This window comes from Antennarius striatus, chromosome 17 (assembly GCF_040054535.1).
Source record: "Antennarius striatus isolate MH-2024 chromosome 17, ASM4005453v1, whole genome shotgun sequence".
In the NCBI taxonomy this organism is placed as follows: domain Eukaryota; kingdom Metazoa; phylum Chordata; class Actinopteri; order Lophiiformes; family Antennariidae; genus Antennarius; species Antennarius striatus.
The window spans coordinates 18,090,815-18,107,291 of NC_090792.1; the positions used below are offsets into that span (position 1 = coordinate 18,090,815).

At 52.0% G+C, this 16,477-nt stretch overlaps 2 protein-coding genes across 4 annotated transcripts in view; both read left to right on the forward strand.

The window, feature by feature from the left end:
- Nucleotides 1–1,931, forward strand: part of LOC137611030 (glutamate receptor ionotropic, NMDA 3B-like) — a 65,017-nt gene extending 63,086 nt beyond the window's left edge. For 2 of the 3 annotated variants that reach the window (XM_068338994.1, XM_068338995.1), the window contains exon 12: nt 50–1,931. In XM_068338994.1, the coding sequence (XP_068195095.1) occupies nt 50–980 (931 nt within the window). In that variant the 3' untranslated portion in view covers nt 981–1,931. The remainder of the gene's footprint in view (nt 1–49) is intronic. The other variant, XM_068338996.1, reaches the window with a different exon arrangement.
- Nucleotides 1,655–12,669, forward strand: LOC137611278 (phospholipid phosphatase-related protein type 3-like). The gene is made up of 10 exons (XM_068339383.1): nt 1,655–1,720; nt 3,779–3,848; nt 4,971–5,074; nt 5,209–5,394; nt 6,029–6,158; nt 6,836–7,031; nt 7,349–7,406; nt 8,175–8,348; nt 8,830–9,654; nt 9,739–12,669. The coding sequence occupies exons 1-10, from the start codon at nt 1,655–1,657 to the stop codon at nt 10,807–10,809; spliced, it is 2,880 nt and encodes a 959-aa protein (XP_068195484.1). The 3' UTR covers nt 10,810–12,669.
- The last annotated feature ends 3,808 nt before the right edge of the window (nt 12,670–16,477 follow it).

A 16,477-nucleotide genomic window follows, 5' to 3' on the forward strand; every position in this document is an offset into this window, starting at 1 on the left:
CTCTCATTGGACGTTTGCTCTGTGCTGTGATCTTCCTCTCTTTCACTAGCCCCTCCTCTTGTATCTCAGAGAACTGCACCTTGCACAGGAAACAGCAGGCTCCTCCTCCTCCTCCCCCGTCTCCGCCCACCTCCACCAATGCTTCCACGACGGCCGGAGACACCGGCAGCTCCACGTCATCCCACGAGCCCAAGGAGAAGCGCGTCCACTTTGACCTGGAGACCCTCCACAGCTACCGGCTGCGCACGCACACGGCCTCGGTGCGGGGCCGACCCGGCATGGTGGGACGCCCCGGACTCGGACTCGGAGGTTTGGGGCTGAGCAACCTTGGAAGTTTCGCTTCCCCTCCGCAAATCAGCCTCCACGTCAACGGGGGTCCCGTCTCCACCCTGGCCTCCGCGGGGTTGGTGCTGTCCCCTCTGGGTAGCAGGGCGGCTCAGACCAGCATGTGGGAGGGGGAGCTCCAGGACCTACAGGAGAAGATCGAGACGTTCCGGTCCCAGCTGAGGGAGGCTCTGGCCAGGAGGGCGGAGATCCAGAGCAGCCTGGAGCGGGAGAGGAGCGGACTGGTGCGCACGCTGGACCGGGACAGGCAGAGGATCCAGACCGGCTCCAGCCAGCCCGCCCCCCCCGACAGAGACAGGCTCGGCTTGCTGCAAACCCTGAACAACCAACACGTGGGACGGGGCGGCCAATCAGGTCCCGGGACTCTGGAGCAGGGAAGGAGCAGCCAATTAAACACAGGGAACAGTTTAGACAGAGCCAATCAGTTCCGCCCCATCGACACTTTGACGGGAGAAAGGACTGTCCAATCACGTGCTTCCTCCAGTCTAGAGCGACTTCGAATCAACCAACCAGGTGCTGGGAACACGACCGTCCAATCGCGGAACACTTCCAGCCTGGACAGACAAAAGGCTAAGCTGGCAGTCAGTTTGGAGAGGACAAAAGCCAACCAATCAGGCGCCAGCAGCGGGAACTGACCGATTTGTTTCAGCTGGCGCTGAAAGCCGCGGGAAGACGAGGATTACAGGATGTTTACTCACGTTTGTTTACTCACAACATGTTTACTCACATTTGTTTGCTCAGAGTCACTTAAAATTAGTTTGAAACATTTCACCGTCCATTAAACATGAATAAAATCTAAATGTCGGTGCAGGCCCCGCCCACTGAACGACTCGTAAGCCCCGCCCTCCCCCGATTAAAATTTTTTTTTTTAAAACACCTGATGTAGCCACGGTACAGGAAGTGGAATAAATTCTTGGATCCACTATTTTTTCCCAGATCGTTCCTGTCTTAGAGGCTTTTCCTTGGGTTCCAGGGACCAATCAGGATCAGTCGGTGTTTCCTTCATTCATTTCCTGTAGGTTTAGTCACCGCTGCTGCAGGTTTGTGGTGGGGGGAGCCCAGAGGAAACCCACGCAGCTTCCACACGGAACAGTTCCAGGCCCCCCAGGTGGAGATGAACCCGGGTCCTTCTTGCTGTTAGACATCACCCCCACCCCACCCTTGTAACTTCATGTGTTTATGTCAGAGGCGTCAGGAGTCGTGATTCATTCAACCACTAGAGGGAGCTGCAGCCCTTCTTCCCACGGCTGTGGAGCCTTACTGGTTTCATTCCAGCCCCCCCCCCCCTCCTTTGGGATAAAAAGAGCTGATGGTGATGGAGGAGTTTCTGCTGCAGGACCTGAAATCCATCCAATCACCTTTTGGAGCAGGTGAGGTGGGCGTTCGCCGGCCATCAGGTGAGACGCTAACATCACCGACGGTACATTCAAACATTCAGCTGTGGTGTGAAGTGATCGTGTTCATGCCATGGTGTCCCACGACAGAATATATATTTTAGGTCTTTAAAGAGCGCAAACCAGAGGTGCTGGATATTTAAACCCCCCTTCCATGAAAACTGTATCAGCATATTACTGAATTTTATCATCATGACCATTCTCATGTTTTGAAATAAACATTTATAGATATTTATTTAGTCGTATTATTTCATTTTCTGGTTGTGCTTAGATGAAATTAGAGTTTGATTTCCTGTTCGATCCCAGATGGTCAAACAAGAAGTTTTGATTGTAGGTTCGATTTTAACACGAATGTCAAACATGAACTTGATTGATCACGCCTCCACCACCCCCAGAAATCTGCCTCCACCCTCAGATGGCTGAGGCGGAGCATCAGACAGAAGCAGCCAATCACAGATCAAACTTTATGATCCACCTGGAACGGACCAAACTTCACACCCACCTACCTCCTCCCGCCTGGAGTTATTCCACACGTCCTGAAGCAGCAGATCCTGATGCTATGAGGTGCCGGTGTGCAGCACAAAAGGCTGCCCCCCCCCCATCACCCCCCATACCCCATAGCGTGCCGCCCCTCCCTCTCTGAGAGTCTTTGTCTGGTAGGTAAACCAGAGCCGGGCTTTGACTGATGAGTTTATTAACTCCTGCCAGCTGTGACCAACCCTTGGGTATTATTGGGGTGGGGGTGGGAATAGGTATGGGGGTGGGGAGGGGGTGAGAACCACAGAGGCTCCCTGGCAACCGAAGACGGGATCAACACTAAATGGGCCCCCCCCCCATTCATCCTGCAGAGGAGGAAGAGGAGGCCCTCCTGTCTGTAAATATGTGAATGAGTGTGAAGCTGTGATGAACGTCAGTCAGCCTCTTCTTCCTCAGGCCTGGGGGTGTGTGTGTGTGTGGGGGGGGGGGGGGGCAGGACTGTTCAGGTGAGGTGTAGATGTCCCATTTTGAAATGATGTCCTCGAACGCATCACAACAACGAGTTCATGTGTTTGTTGTGAGCAGAGATGAGAGGAGAGCGACTTCTTGGGGGGGGGGGGGTTGAATCCCCTTTCACATCTTGTGGAAACCTATCGTGCACGCCCACGTGCACGCGCCTCGGACCGTTTGACGTTAACCTCCACCGTCATCGATGATGAGTCAGTGAAACGATCTGGATGCGGGTCCGCCGGGGGGGGGGGGGGGGCGGGAATCCGCGGCGGTCAGACAGACACCTGCCCCGCCCTGACGGCGGTAACAAAGACTCGAGAGAGTCTCCGACCCACCCGTGGAGGGGGTGGGGGGGGTGGGGGGGAGGCTCAGGCGCGTCTGACGGAGCCCCACATCCGAATGGCTGGCTGCGGTTAGACTCCGCCCATTCACTTTTACGCACACATGCGCAAAACGTGCGACCACATTCCAAAAACCGAGCCTTTTGTCCTCCCGAAAGAGGAATTCTGTGTGTGTGTGTGTGTGTGTGTGTGTGTGTGTGTGTGTGTGTGTGTGTGTGTGTGTGTGTGTGTTGACCAGACTGTCTCCTCCCCCACCATGAGCGCACACACTCTCTCCTCCCTCCTCCTGCACATCCCCGTTCAGCCCCCGTGTCTTTGTGTGTGTGTGCGTGTGTGTTTATGTGTGTGTGTGTGTGTGTTTAGGTGTGTGTGTGTATGTATGTATGTGTGTATGCGCGCGCCGTGAAGCTGGCTGCGTCCCGAGGAGCGGAAACCCACTAAGGAAACATTTTCGGGTGGGATTTATTATTTATCCGCGTTTGGAGAAAATCCGAAACCGCGCAGGTGCGGCTGAAACGGGGGGGGGAGGAACCGGAGCGGACGCACGTGAATCCCTCCCCAGTGAGGAGGAAGAGGAGCGACTTGTCTCTCTCCTCCATAAGCATCCTCCCCCTCCACCGGTACCGGAATAAAGCACCGGAGCAGGTTCGGACATTTCGGGGGTGACTCCGGAGGGATGGATTGAAAAAACGCACCGCAAAACTGGAGCAGCAAGCGCGACCACGCCGGGGGGGCAGGGGGCGACGGGATTCGGTGAATTCACGGAGCCCCCGAGACAGAGGTGAGTGAGTCTCCACGGCACACACACACATGGTTCACACGTTTCCATCCAGCCCACGCCGGTTTGCGTTCATACGTGTGTTTAGATGAACTGGCTTGACAGGTGGGAGGGGGAGTGTGTGAGTGGGATCCGTCTCTGACATCACTGTCCACTGATGGCGTCATAGTTCTAAGGGGATGAACAACAGATGATGTCATCAGTGCGTTCATCATCATTGATCAGCGTGATTCCAATTGGGTCACATGACCTCAAACCAGATCCAGATCTGATTCAGCATCACGTCAGATTGCCTGTGTTCACACTGCCAATCTGAATCTAGGTCAAAATGTGGATCAGGTGATACAGAAGGTTTGAGGGTAACGGATGGTATTGATCCAGACCTGATCAGATCAGATTGGAGCTGAAACTGATCTGGAGTCAGATTGATCCGGAGTGAATCTGGTTTGGAACCAGGTTCAGATGACGGAGGGACAACGGGGTGTGTGTGTGTACCGTCAAACACCTCGACACAAACAGACCCGCCTGAGTCTGGTGTCATCCTCACCATCTGACACACACACAGACACACACACACACACACACACACACACACACTCAAACTGGAGCTGCTGTCATTTCCATTCATGTGTTTGATCTAGGTTTATCTGGTCTCCAGTCCTCGTTCGGCGGGTCAAAGGAATCAGACCAGACCGCCTCGGGGTCGCCACTGTGATGGGGAGGGGGGGGGGCATCAGAAACAGAAGGGGAGGGAGTAAAAAAGTGGGCTGGGGTGGAAAAGGGAGATAAATGCGTGAAGAAACTCGGAGCAGGAGTTGACAGAAGAGATTTGGAGAGGAGTATTTTTGGATTGAAGCCTCAGATCAGCTGACGTTCAATCCGCCTGAAGTGTGAGGAGCCGTGAAGGAACGTTTGATCTCAGGTGTGACTGAGAAACACGTTCAGGACACATTTGTCTTCATCTCATTCTGTCATGGAGTCGTAGTGTTTCTGCTCTGCAGTCCAAAATCGGAGGATGGACATAAACTTGAGTCTATAAATCAGGAGTTAATTTTTCTTCCACTCAAACGCGGCTTCTTTCCATTTAAAAATGTTCCGGTCTGATTTCTGGTCTCGCCCCAGCAGGCTGTGACTGGTCCCACCCCAAGACGACGTCCCCCAAAAACAAAGCCAAGAAGAAGCTCCCCAAAGACAGCATGACGCTGCTGCCATGCTTTTATTTTGTAGAGGTACGTATGGATGAATCGTGTGAGCAGCTGGATCCTGATTGATCGATTTTAAACTTCAGTCTGCTTACGTGTGTGTGTGTGTGTGTGTGTGTGTGTGTGTGTGTGTGTGTGTGTGTGTGTGTGTGTGTGTGTAGCTCCCCATCGTCCTCTCCTCCTTAGTGTCCCTGTACTTCCTGGAGCTGACGGATGTGTTGTCCCCGGCGACGGTGGGGTTCCGTTGCTACGACCGTGACCTGTCCATGCCCTACGTGGAGACGGGCGATGAGCTCATCCCGCTGCTGATGCTGCTCAGTCTGGCCTTCGCCGGTCCTGCAGCATCTGTAAGTACATCACACACACACACACACACACACACATAAAGGAACGTGCACCATTATACAGGACACATGACATCCCATAATAATCCAGTGAGACACATTTTACTTTTAATTCCCTGCTGGTTCGACTCCGAACAATATTTGATCCATTGTTCAGGTAAAAATGCTGACCAAGACGTAACCGTCTCGCCTGGGGTCGTGATGATGGATGTGTCAGAGAACACACACACACACACACTCACACACACACTCTCACACACACACACACAAATCTGATAAATACACAAACACAAAGAAAACACATTCTCTCCTCAGAAAAACACAATCAATAAACACATTGATAAATGCAGACCAGACTTTCCGATAACACACCTCCCCCTGGCAACACACACACACACACACACACACACACACACACACACACACACACACACACACACACACACACACACACACACCATTCACCCTGCAGAGGCCTTTCCAGTGCCGATCCATCACTCTGATTGGAAGTGATCAGCGGTCAATATCGGCTATGCATCTCCATCCGATCCGAACCAGCAGCTTCTGGTTCCTTCCTTCTGATGGTATCTCTCTCCTCCTCTTCTTCCTCTCCTCCTCTTCGTCCCCTCCTGTGTAGATCATGCTGGGGGAGGGGCTGATGTACTGCATGCAGTCCCGACTGAAGACGTGTCCCCGGTCGGAGAGCAGCATTACCGCCGCCGGCTGCAGCTTCAACTCCTTCCTGCGCCGGACCGTCCGCTTCGTCGGTACGTCTGCGACTCAGGTCGCATTCCAATCCGGTTTTGGGGTTTGGGATCTGGTATGGCTCAGGAGGACTGCTCCTGGCCCCCCCAGGGGGCCCACAGAGGCCCTCATTATCCACATGGCTGTCAAGTAGCGTAATTTTCTCATATATAAATTATAATAATAAGATAGAGATAGGACATACATCCGTGTAGCCTGTCTGACCTTTGACCCTCCTTCATGGATGTCACATTAAACACTCCTGGATCCGCCCCTTATTTAATATCTCCTGCCCCAGATCGATCCGGATCACCAGTCAAGCAATAAATGAATAAAATTGATAAAGTGATCAAATTAAAACTGAAAATCCCAGCTGATTGTGATGTAAACAATAAACAGGAAATGCCCCACACCTCTTATTAATGCCCCCACCAGCTGTTAGCTGGTAGCAGTTTAGGTCAGAGGTGGAAACCAGTTTGTGATTTGACAAGTGAGCCTTTATTTTTAAAGGGGGGGGGGTAATAAGCCAATGACACACTTTAAACGGGGGCGGCTCAAACCGGAACACAAGAAGATGAGGAAGCTTTGAAGTGAGGATTGATTCGCCGTCTCAGCGCGAGGATGGCGGCGTCTCCTCGGGTCAGGTGTTCACACAAACCCGGCTTAGCCCCTCCCCTCTCTCTCTCTCTCTCTCCCTCAGGTGTTCACGTGTTCGGTCTCCTAGCAACCGCCCTGGTGACAGACGTCATCCAGCTGGCCACCGGCTACCACACCCCTTTCTTCCTTACCGTCTGCCAGCCCAATTACACGGCGCTGGGCGTGTCATGTGACCACAGCGCCTACATCACGCGGGACATCTGCATGGGGAAGGACCAGTACGCCATCATGTCGGCCCGGTAAGAGCGCTGTTTGTCAACGATGTGTGATGTCATCTGATCAACGCGTAGCATGAGCTCCAAAATAAACAAGTAAACAAACAAACAAACACGTCTCCTTTTAAAAAGTTTATGTCTCTAGTGTATTTCCTGTAGTTTTTTGATTGACAGCGAGGAGGCGGAGACTCAGGAATTGACACGCCCACACAAATAACAGATTAAGATGGAATTCAGCGTCCCACACTTTGACCTTCGACCTCACTGCTCTGACGCCCCCAGCGACGCCCCAAACTGTTGCAAACTGTTTCACATGCGGCTCTCCTCTTTTCTCCCCTCAGGAAGACGTTTCCGTCCCAGCATGCAACGCTGTCCGGCTTCGCTGCCGTCTACATCTCTGTAAGTCTGATTTTACACCTCTTCAGATTCCACAGTGTTTACATGCATTTATGTGTTTATTACAAGTATATTATCACAAACATCCTGTAAACACGTAAACATGTAAACATCCAGATGTTCCAACTGAAAAAAGTGAAAACATTCCAGAAGAATTTCACTTAGGATACAGAAAATTCCTGTTATGTAGTTTGGTTTGTTCTTCCTTCACACACACACACACACACACACACACACTCCTCCTGAAGCCTGAAGAGTGACATCATTAAAGCTCGGCAGACAGATGATGTTGAGGACAGCAGCTGTTTAGACCCAGAAACTGGAACTCATGAGACTTTTTGTTTCTAATCTTAAAAAAAACTGAAATATCTCAGTTCTTTTTTTTTTCTTCATCTTCACTCAGACGATAAAAAAAGAAAAGTCTCTCAGCCCAGATTTCTTTGCCGGAGCGATCCTGTTCATTTGAAATCAGCTGTTCTGTTTCCGTTGGGGTGTTTTATTTTGAAAATACCCAATGCAATGTGCAATTTTCATTAGAAACAGAGTGAAACAATTAATTTCTACTAGAATAACATAATAAATCGTTCTGGAATTATTGTCTTATGTGCTTAGAAAACAGAGAAATGGTTAGCTTAGCATCGGAGTTACAATGCTTCTTCTCCATCTGCTCTCTCAATGCTAAGCTATAACAACCATTTTAAACAAAAGTCAGATTATTTATGCTTTCTCCACCCCCCACCCCCCACTCCCCCCATCCCCCCTTCATTACAGATGTATTTCAACGCCAGCATCAGCGGCGCCACCAAGCTGCTCAAACCTCTGCTGGTGTTTGCGTTCTGCATGGCGGCGGGCCTCGCCGGACTGACGCAGATCACCCAGCACCGCAGCCACCCCATCGACGTCTACGTGGGCTACCTGATCGGGTCGGGCATCGGAGTCTACCTGGTGAGTCAAACGCCCCCCCCCCCCCATTAGAATTAAAATACATCATCATCAGCTAATGTTAGTGTGTCTGCGACTATAGCGTTAAAAAACGATTGCTGCTCTGGCATGTTCGTCTCTCCGGCTTCATTTATTCTCCTCCCCAGCAGTTTTTTTTTTTTATAGCAGCTTCTATAAAGGAGGGAAGAGGGGTGGGGGGTGGGGGGGGTGAATAATCCGATAAGAATTCTCTGGAGCAATTTCATACTTCATTTTAAGAAAACTTGTCTTAGCCGTTTTCCATGCTTCTTTCCTCCTCCCCCTCTTTCCCCTTTTCTTCTTTGCGAAGTGTTTCTGTCCGTCGTTAAAAGGATGGACGCTGGCCTCCCCACTGAAAATGAACAAAATGCTGATTCATGCATTCGCCCCCCGACTCTTAGGAAATATTTTCCACCTCCTGTAGATGACAGAACATTTGTTTTCCCGTCTTTCCTCCTCCCGTCAGGCCGTGTACGCCGTGGGAAACTTTAAAGCGTCGGAAGAAGATGCGAACGCTGCACATAGACCGACCCCGGCGCCACCCAAAGATGGCCTCCGGGTGCTGAGTCAGCGCAGCCACGACTCCCTCTACAGGAAGACTCCCCGGACGTCCGAGAGCAGGGAGGAGCTGGGGGCGGGGCTGGGGCCCGGGGCGCGCAGTAAGGTGAGGAGGGACAAGGCGTCCCTCGCCTCCCTCAAGCGAGCCAGCGCTGACGTGGAGCTCCTGGCGACCCGTGGCCCCATGGGTAAGGAAACCATGGTAACCTTCAGCAACACTCTGCCTCGAGTCGCGAACGGCAGCAGCCCCATCTCTCCCTCGGACGAGCCTGTCGCCACGCAGCGTCACATGACCTTCCATGTCCCCTTTGACCCCCAGAGGTCACGGCAGCTGGTGTCAGAGTGGAAGCAGCGCTCGCTGGAGCTCCGCAGCCAGAGCTCGCGGGGGGAGGAAGAAGAGGAGGAGGATGATGGGACGGACGGGAGGGATGGAGAGGAAGAGCGGGAGACGCCTTCGTCTCTTTATCCCACCGTGCAAGCCAATAAGGGCGTGGCCCCGCCCACCGGGGCCAGGATGGCGGTGGCGCCGCCGCCGCCGCTCGTTCACATCCCGGAGGAAGCCACTCGCCCACCCCCGGTCTCCCCCAAGAGCGCTAAGACTCGCGCCAAGTGGCTGTCCCTCACCGAAGGGGGCGGGACTAAAGAGCCGGGGAGCGGCCCGATCGCCGTTTCCACACCCCGCGTGCCCAACACGCAACCCAATCAGCCGCCCGGCCAGCACAGAGTCACTCAGGTGAGTCAGCCAATCACAGCGCACCAGCTGGCGCTAGTGGGCGGGGTCTTCAAACAGATTCTAACCAGATGTTCTGTCCTCCAGGTGATAGCCATGTCCAAGCAGCACGGTCACGGATCGGCTACTTCCTGCGCCAAGACCTCAGAAGGTGGCTCCTCCTCCGGGGGCGGGTCCAACTGCTCGGACTCTCCTTACTACCGCATCCAATCGGATCGCGACAGCTGCACCGGGAGCAACCCGGGGAGCATCTCCGGGAGCGGGAGCATCGTCACCATCGACGCACACGCCCCCCACCACCCGGTGGTGCGCGTGTCGGCCAATAACGGCAAGCCGTGGGAGTGGAGGAACACCATCAGCGGTCACATGATCGCCGGCGACTCGGTGGGGGACAAACACCGGGGGGCGCTGCAGCGTCAGGAAGTCACCCAGTACCGGGACTACCGGACACTCCCCGTCAAGACCGACTCGCTCAGCTCCGCCCTGGGGGGCGCCGATGTGGGAGTCGACCTGCCTCCCCCGCCTCTCCCGGCCGCCTCCTCCTCTCTACATCCGCCTCCTCAGATGACATCAGCCCCCCTCCCGCCGCCACCTCCTCCCTCATCCGGTTCGCCCTTGCCCCCCCCTCCGCAACCGAGATCCTCACCTTTGCCTCACCCTCTCCTGCCACCCCCGTCCTCTCACATGCCTCCCCCGCCTCACCTGTCCTCTCAGATGTCCCCTCCGCCCCTCCCATCTTCCTCGCATATGCCCCCACCTCCTCACCCGTCTTCCACGCAAATGCCTCCGCATTTTCACCCATCTTCCTCACAAATGCCCCCACCTCCTCCACCTTCCTCCACTCAAATGCCCCCACCCCTTCCCCCTTCCTCCTGTCAAATGCCCCCACCTCCTCCACCTTCCTCCACTCAAATACCCCCACCTCCGCACACCTCCTCATCCCCTTTGCCGCCGCCACCTCACCCGTCGTCCATGCCCACCCCGCCTCACCCATCCTGCTCCGGCATGCTCCCCCCTCCCCCCCACCCCGACCTGCTGATGGACGGCCACAGCCTCTCCCGCTCCTCCACCCTCCCCCGTCGGCCCAACGTCTCGGCCCGGAGCCACGCCGAGCAGGAGCAGTACTACAAGGCCCTGCAGAACGAGAGGATGTTGTAACGGCGCCAATCAGACCCGCTGTTGGGGGGGGGGGCGGATCACCAGTGCGGGGGGGGGAATAAAGAATTACGAAAAACGTCCAGAAACAGCAGGTCCAGTCTAAACGCTGGAGAAGAGGAGGAGGCGTCAGAAACAACGTGGAGTCAAACGGAGGAGATTGCGCTCATCCTCCCCGTGACAAAGGAGGAAGTGAAGAAGCGGCGTCTGAAAAGAGAGATATCACAATGAACATGTGGGATTTGCTAAGTCAAGCCTCCCTGGGGAGGCGGGATAAGAAAACAACTAAAGGCAATACGAAACTAGCGCGAGCTGTTAGCGGCTTGTGATCCGAGGAAGAGTCCAAACGCCTCAGAGGAAGCATCAAAGCTGTGAATCCACAAAAAAAAGAGAGAGAGGCAGTAATATGAGTTCCAACAACGGGTTCGTCAATTTACCCCCCTCGAATAAACGGAGAATTTTATGTTTGATGTCAAGAAAATGTGTCAGTATCAGAACGGCTTGTGAGGAGGAGGAGGAGGAGGAAGATCAACCCCATACAGTCAGTGAATGGATGACTGTAGCGAGCCTGGAGCGGCTCTGAGGAGATTAGCGTTTGTTTATCAGACCATGCTAACACGTTTTTTCATTTGGGAATCATAACGGGAGCAGGAATCATAACGGGGACCGGAATCAAAGTGGGGACCGGAGTCAAAGTGGGGACCGGAGTCAAAGTGGGGACCAGGATCGTGAGGACCGGAAACGTAGTGGGAACTGAAATTTTAACGCGAAGCCGTCCAGCTGGAGTGAGGCCGACATCGGGATCAGACGGCTGCTGGTTGGACGCGGCTAACCAGCAGGTGAGGCTAAAGTTGCTACCTGTTAGCATTTTCCGGGTTTTGGCGCCCCCTGCTGACTATGCATACTTTATATGGGGTTTATACGTCTTTAGTTTTTCGAGTTTTATTGATCGTCACACTGACGGCCTTCACTCTTTCATCATCGATTCAGTCGATCCTACAGAGTCTTCATCATGAGATGTTTCGTCGAGAGGCGTGGAAGGACAAAATATTTCCATCATAATTAAGAGAAACCTTTTCCACATGAACATTTGTTGCTAACGTTAGCGCCGTCACATCTAATCCTGTCCAACTGAATGAGACTGAACCGGGTCCAAGTCCGACTTCCTCAATGAGAACAGAAGCAGGTTCTTCCTCATGATGAAGACCTCATATATTTTCTAGTAGTGACACAACAGTTTCTCATAATTCCAGTAAACTTTCTCATAATTTTGAGATATTTCCTCATCAGTATCAAGTATTTTCAGGTTCTTTTTTTTTCTTAACCCTGTTAACTGACGAGGTGACGGAGCAAGGAGGTGGTCCACCTGCTGTATCAGGTTCGTGTAGTATCTGATCATTAATATCGACGACTGATTAATCATAGATTAAATTATTAACCCAACGTAAAAACAACCATCACAACCCAGAGGAACGTTCTCACTCGACGTCTTTCAGCGGACGTGATCGATTCTTCCTGCGTTTCTACTCCTGTATAAAGTCGTCCCGTCCTACCGGCGGTAGGTTTTATTTAATCCATGTACTAAAGGGAGCCAGACCCACATCTGAAGGGAACATAAAGGGGGTTTTGTAAAGTGGGACTGGGACCAGTTGTGTTTTGTAGTTGCGTAGATGACGCTCGTCGGCTGCATGTGTGAACGGCGTGTTTTTTAACTCCCGCTGGTGATTATCGTTCCCAGTTCTCCCAGTTTGACTGTAAAAAATACTTCCTTAATCCTATTAAAACTGTTATTATTATTATTATTATTATTATTATTATTGCTCAGGCCTTTTTTCATAGGCTGGTGTTTTCTATCCGTGGTGATGTCTGTTATCAATAACTGGATTGAATAAAAAGTGACGTCTTCTTAAAGCCGGTTTTCATCTTGTGTTGCAGCTCGGCTCGAAATAGATATCGGGTCGGTACCGGAGCGGCTCATGAAAATGATCCCCACCATTGATTCTGGGGTCACGCACACACCTGTCCATTCAGAACACACACACGCACACAAATGCAAATGAACACTCTCCTGTCTGCACTCATGGCAGAAAGCTTGTTTGCATGTGTGTTTGTGGGCATTGAGCTGTGTGATGAAGCCTCACAGGAGGGAGGTGGGGGTGGTTTTTTTTTGGGGGGGGGGGTTACAGATGGCGTACCGAGGACCGAGTCAACATGTCCATGACTCACACACTCGGTGAGCGAGCATCTCTGCATCCCGTCCCGTGTGACACAGGATGCACCAGAAAAGGCGACTATACCGTCCATATGCGTCTCTTTTCTTGTTGCTGTGTGTGCGTGCGTGCGTGCGTGTGTGTGTGTGTGTGTGCGTGCGTGTGTGCGTGCGTGTGTGTGTGTGTGTTGACATTCTTTTCAGGGCTGACTTACCGCTGTATAAAACCTCTTTTGTCCTCGCCTCCAGTCTCTTTCTCCATCTGTCACCGATTCTTCTGCCTCAACCTTCCCTGTCCTGTTTCCCTCCAGCTCCCAATTCTTCAGGGAGGTATTCAGATTCCGGGGCTGGTGGGGGAGGCGGGGGGGGGGTCACACGGATCATTTTCCTCTGTCAGATCAATATGAAATCATTTGTCTTGAAAAATGATCACATTTCTTGCAGCGGTTACCCCTGAAAATCTTACAGAAGCTTAAATGGACTTGATGGTGGGAAGAACAACCAGGACTCTTCAGGATCAAACACTTCTTGGTGGTCACCCGTGGTCACCCTTGGTTACCCGTGTTACCCGCGGTTACCATGGCAGGAACTGAAAGAATTGGCAAATATTCAAATGAGAGCACAACCTTAATGTGACACCGTCAAACTCACAACCAACTGCTGGCGGAGGGTCCACTGAGAGCGTCAGTCCTCCTACGCCATGCTAACATCGCCCCCTGCTGGTGGCGCGTCGCCTGACGGCACTCAGGATGGATCTTCGGGTGACGCTTCAGGGGAACCAGCTAGAAGTTAATTATGATCCGAAGTGTCAAAATGATCCTGGACACGCCTCCTGACTCCTCCTCCACCGGGCTCAGGGGAGGAGCAACCATGACCCCGCCCACTGAGGTACAACCAAAGAGCAAAAGTCCCGCCTTCTTTAGTTTGTTTTTTTAATGTATTTGTTGTGGGACCACTGAACGGGGTTCCAGTGTTATAGGTAGTAGAGACTTAAGAACACACACACACACACACTCCCCGTCTCCCTGGTGTTAGTCTGCATGGGGGGGGTGGGGGTGTTGTTACATGCATGAGTAAGAGCTCCAATCCCCTACAGGCCCAGGAGTAACACAGTGACACAGTTATCAGACCACACTAATGTGTGTGTGTGTGTGTGTGTGTGTGTGTGTGTGTGTGTGTGTGTGTGTGTGTCTCATGTATGCATGCATGAGGAGTCACACATACATTAAACCTCTTGTCTGCTCTCCTTCGACCTCCTTTTCTTCCTCCTACATGGATGAAAACATGAACGTGTGTGTTCTCGTGTGTTTCCTGCGTCCGTGATGACATCACGTGAAGGGGCGTGTCCATGCGTCCTCCAGATTGGATGTGAGGAGGTGTCTGAAGCTGTGGAGGAGGATCACGTTCTGATCTGGTCTGGGTCCTCCGGCAGCGGAGGAGCAGCAGGAGGAACACGTGATCACGCCTCCTCCTTCTCGTTCACGCCGAGGAATAATCCAGCATGAGATGAAAGCGTCCCGCCTTTAATCCAGTTTACATCTGTTGTTCCGGGATCGTGTTTCACCGCAAGCTGGAACTCACTCATCTGTAGTCATCCCTCGTTTCATGTCAGCTATGAGAAGCAGACGTCTGAGGAAGAACAGAGGGAGAATAGAGGAAGAACAGGAAGAATAACAGGAAAAACTGGAAGAATTAAGGAAGAATGAGAAAGAACAGAGGAAGTATAAGGAAGAACAGAGGAGGAACAGGAAGAACTGAGGAAGACTGGGAATGAATAGAGGAAGAACGGAGGAAAAACAGGAAGAATAGAGGAAGAACATGAAGAATGGAGAAAGAACAGGAAGAATAGAAGAAAGACATGAAGAATAGAGGAAGATACTGAGGAAGACTGGGAAGAATAGAGGGAGAACAGAGGAAGAACAGGAAGAAGATTCAAGGTAGAAAGGGGAAGAATGAGACCTGTGCCAGAAGTAAAGAACAAATGAACTCGAAAGGGACTCGGTAGATCAGGTGCTTCCTCCTGGCTTTATCAGGTTACCATGGAGACAGTCTCCTGCTGGGATGATGGTTGACACCCACTTGTTCTTCCAGTCGATGGAATAAAGACTCGGGTCTGGAGAGGCTCTCCTCTGATTGATCCTTTAATTTATGGAGTCAATCTCAGCCAATCAGAAACGAGTCTGAGTGATGGCAACTGTTTGGATCTTTAAATCACTATTTTGACCAGAGTCATTGTTTGTTGATGTTCTCTTTTAATTAAGGTTCTATTTAATCTGCTGACTTCTCAGCGGCCCACAAACAAGTACGGTGGCCCCGGAGGGTCATCTGATCCGAACTCGAGAGGAGGAGGACGGATCCCCCTTCACCTCCCGCTCCTTCTTATCCATTCACTGTCAGACCCCCCCCCCCCCCCCCGCTGAGGATTTACCCCCCGCACACACACACACACACACACACACACACACACACACACACACACACACACACACACACACACACACACACACACACACACACACACACTCATTCCTCTTGAGTTATTTTCTTTTTGGGCTGCTTTCATTCTTCTAATGTTTATTCATGACAGAGATAAGAAGCCAAATACTGAGCAAGTCCTGAGGGCTCAAGCTGCACAATACACACACACACACAATACACACACACAAACACACACACACACACACACACACACCAACGGACACACACAGTAACACACACCGACAGACACACACACACACACAAACACACAGCAAAGGACACACACGACACACAAAAACACAAATAGTCACGTGATAGGTTGCTGTTGAGGCTCAGGATCAGGTGAGGGTGTGGGGGTGGGTCAGGTGGGTGGGGCCAGGGGGCGTGGTTATTATGTGTTTGTGTTGTACTGATTGGCCTCTGCCCTGTCGCTCCTGTGATACATTTACCCACCTTACAGAAACGGAGGCCCCTGATTGGTCCATCTGTGGTGGCGTCAGGACGTCCCGCCCATTCGTGCTGGTTAAATAAATAATCTGAACTCAAAGAGGAAAATGTATTCCCTCAATTATTTATAATAATCCACAAAAAAAAAAAAAGATTTTCACAAACTTAATCTGAGAATCTTTAACTATTTAGTTCCTCCATCACCCTCACCTGTCTGTGGGTGTGCATGTGGTGGGCGTGGCTTCTCCACACCTGGCTGGAATCACTCATCGGTCCCGCCTCCCCCACCGCTGCTGAAAGGTGGACAACTGGCTGTTTCTTCCTCACGCCAGTCATCCTCATCCTCTGTCGGGATGAAGCAGATGAAACGGGCTGGATGCACCTGAGACAGGTGGAATCCGACCCACAACCTACCGACGTCACGTGACCAAACATGACATCAAACTTGTTCGTTTGGATTTAATCCGCCTCAGATTCATTGAATGTGAACCTCTACCGCCATCTGCTGGCCGTTCTGCGCAGGCGCAGCTTTTTTTT